This window comes from Triticum dicoccoides, unplaced genomic scaffold (assembly GCF_002162155.2).
Source record: "Triticum dicoccoides isolate Atlit2015 ecotype Zavitan unplaced genomic scaffold, WEW_v2.0 scaffold40082, whole genome shotgun sequence".
Taxonomy (NCBI): domain Eukaryota; kingdom Viridiplantae; phylum Streptophyta; class Magnoliopsida; order Poales; family Poaceae; genus Triticum; species Triticum dicoccoides.
The window spans coordinates 37699-39923 of NW_021269456.1; the positions used below are offsets into that span (position 1 = coordinate 37699).

Consider the following 2225-nt stretch of genomic DNA (forward strand, 5'->3'; position numbering starts at 1 on the left):
CAACTTCCAGTTTCCTAACCAACGGTCTAGTTTGCTTGTGTACTGTATCTACGCTTGTGCCAATTGATCACGGTAAACTTACCAATCGCTATATATGCAAGTCTTCTTTTAACAAGGCATCAGGTCGTAACTTGTCCAAATGCTTGTGTCGGTGGGCGGGCTGAACGCAGCAGCGGCCGGCGGCCCCGGCGTCACACCGCGGGGTACCCTGGTCTGGTCTGGTCTCTGGTCGGACAGGTGAAGTTGCTCTGTTCTTGAGTTTGAGAAATGTGGCACGGGCAGACTGCAAAGTTGATTCCTCCGCTTCTCTCTTTTGCCGAGAATTAACAGGTGTCAGATTTCTTCACAGAGCAATTCATCAATGCTTTGTAGCTGACATTCCGAAGGAGCCGCCTATGCTTCTCCGAGTAAGGGACTGTAATGGAAGTTCAGTTGCTTCCAAGCTCTTACTTGGTCAAGTTTTTTGTGATCTCGTTCCACCGCCTATATATTCTTCCTATGAAGTTTATGTTATCTTGGTGAAGTTCAGTTGTTTTGTAGCTGTCTAAACTCATTGGTAAGGGGAAGTGTTAATTGATTGACCAACATTCAGTATGACACTTGAAAGAACTTCAGGTGAACATACATTTGGCTCTGACTTGTGTGAGATTGCATTGACGTGGCAAACGAATGAGGCAGCCTCCACATGGCAGTTGACATGTGGGTCCGCGTCGCTGCACCGGCTCGAGTTGCTTTAATTCTATTTTTTTTACGTCATTAACATTATATACAAGTATATGAAAAATAGAAACTATTTAGCATTTTGGTTTTAGAGGGAGTGCCATTGCCCAGAACAGCACTGTCTGTTCCTCAAGAGAATAGTAGCCTCATACAAAAGTTGGTCGATTAACAGGATGGCAGACAACAACCAGATTTATCTTTACCTTTATATCCCTTTGTATCTTTAAACCCCGCAAGCAAAGAATCTGATGATGGATGTGTGTGTGTGTAGGAAGCAAAGAATTCGCAACTTTTATTTAGAGGGAGAGAAAAAGCAAAGCCGTCTGCAAGGAATGTTGCTACTGGGTATGCTTCTACCTGGCCATTTCCCATACCTTGCTATCTGAAGCATAACTCTGCTCTCTGCATGCAACTTTCAGTTTCCTCACCCACGCTCTAGTTTACTGCTCGTGTGGTGTACCTAGGCTTGTTACAATGCAGCAGTTAATCAAGGTAACTATACCGATGCTTCTATATACATATATGCAGATCTATCAATTGCTCTTGGAAATTTATAGGAAAGTCTTCTTTTAACAAGGCATCAGGTTGTAACTTGTCCAACTGCTTGTGTCGGTCTTATACATGTCAGGAAAGGAAGGGAATTAGATCCTAAGATTGCTGCAGATTGACCCATGGGTTAGAGCTTCGAACCATATATAGCTCCTGGGATTTGAAGGATTAAATTGATTCACCATGCATGTACTGGAGGTAATCCATCACACACACCTCAATCTAAAAAGGTGGTTAATGCTGCAGATTTGTGACTTTGCTTGATTTCTTTACCTAGTAACCTAACCTCAACTGGGATCTTCAGTTGTTGTACGGACATGAATTAAATAGGCCAGTTCTCATTTCCTGCTACTGTTTTTCAAAATTGCAGCACATCAGGATCCAGGCAAAAAACATCGATGCTGCAGCAGAAAAGATAATTGGTGTTTTAGAGGATACAAGCAAAGGAAACATTATCTACATCCATGGATGGTCTGGATTTGGAGCATCAGTGGCACTCAAGGTAGTTGCCCAACACCTGAAGTCATCAAAATCAAAGTTTGACAAGGTTATCCATGTGGATTGCTCTGTATGGCAAAGCATGAGGGCCCAGCAAAAGGCAGTAGCGGAGGAGCTGGAGCTTCCGCAGTCTGTGTTGGCCATCTGTGTGCGCCCTGGCGGCATTCGTGCGCCGGCCGGAAAACCTTGTGTCCATTGTTCTTCTTCTTCCACCTTCGTTCGAGTGAGAGGAGAGGTAGCTAGAGGGTTTCGGTTCCAACAGCTGGAGCTTCCGCAGTCTGTGATGGCCATCTTTGATCTGTGCGACGAGGACGACGATTTCAATGGGATTAAACAAGGGTCCAGAGGGGTGATAGCAGATGTCGGAAGGGAAATATGCACAAAGCTTCTTAACAGCAGATTTGCGGTGGTTTTTCACAATGGGAGCAGGAGATACATTGATTTGTACGAGTGTGGTA

The 2225-nt window shown here is 44.5% G+C and overlaps 1 protein-coding gene across 1 annotated transcript in view; it reads left to right on the plus strand.

The window, feature by feature from the left end:
* Window positions 1–1083: 1083 nt before the first annotated feature.
* The window catches only part of LOC119346113, a 1402-nt gene continuing 260 nt past the window's right edge, over window positions 1084–2225 (plus strand). Inside the window, exons 1-3 of the mRNA XM_037615816.1 lie at window positions 1084–1212; window positions 1349–1467; window positions 1640–2222. Coding sequence (XP_037471713.1) covers window positions 1453–1467; window positions 1640–2222 — 598 coding nt within the window. The 5' untranslated portion in view covers window positions 1084–1212; window positions 1349–1452. The remainder of the gene's footprint in view (window positions 1213–1348; window positions 1468–1639; window positions 2223–2225) is intronic.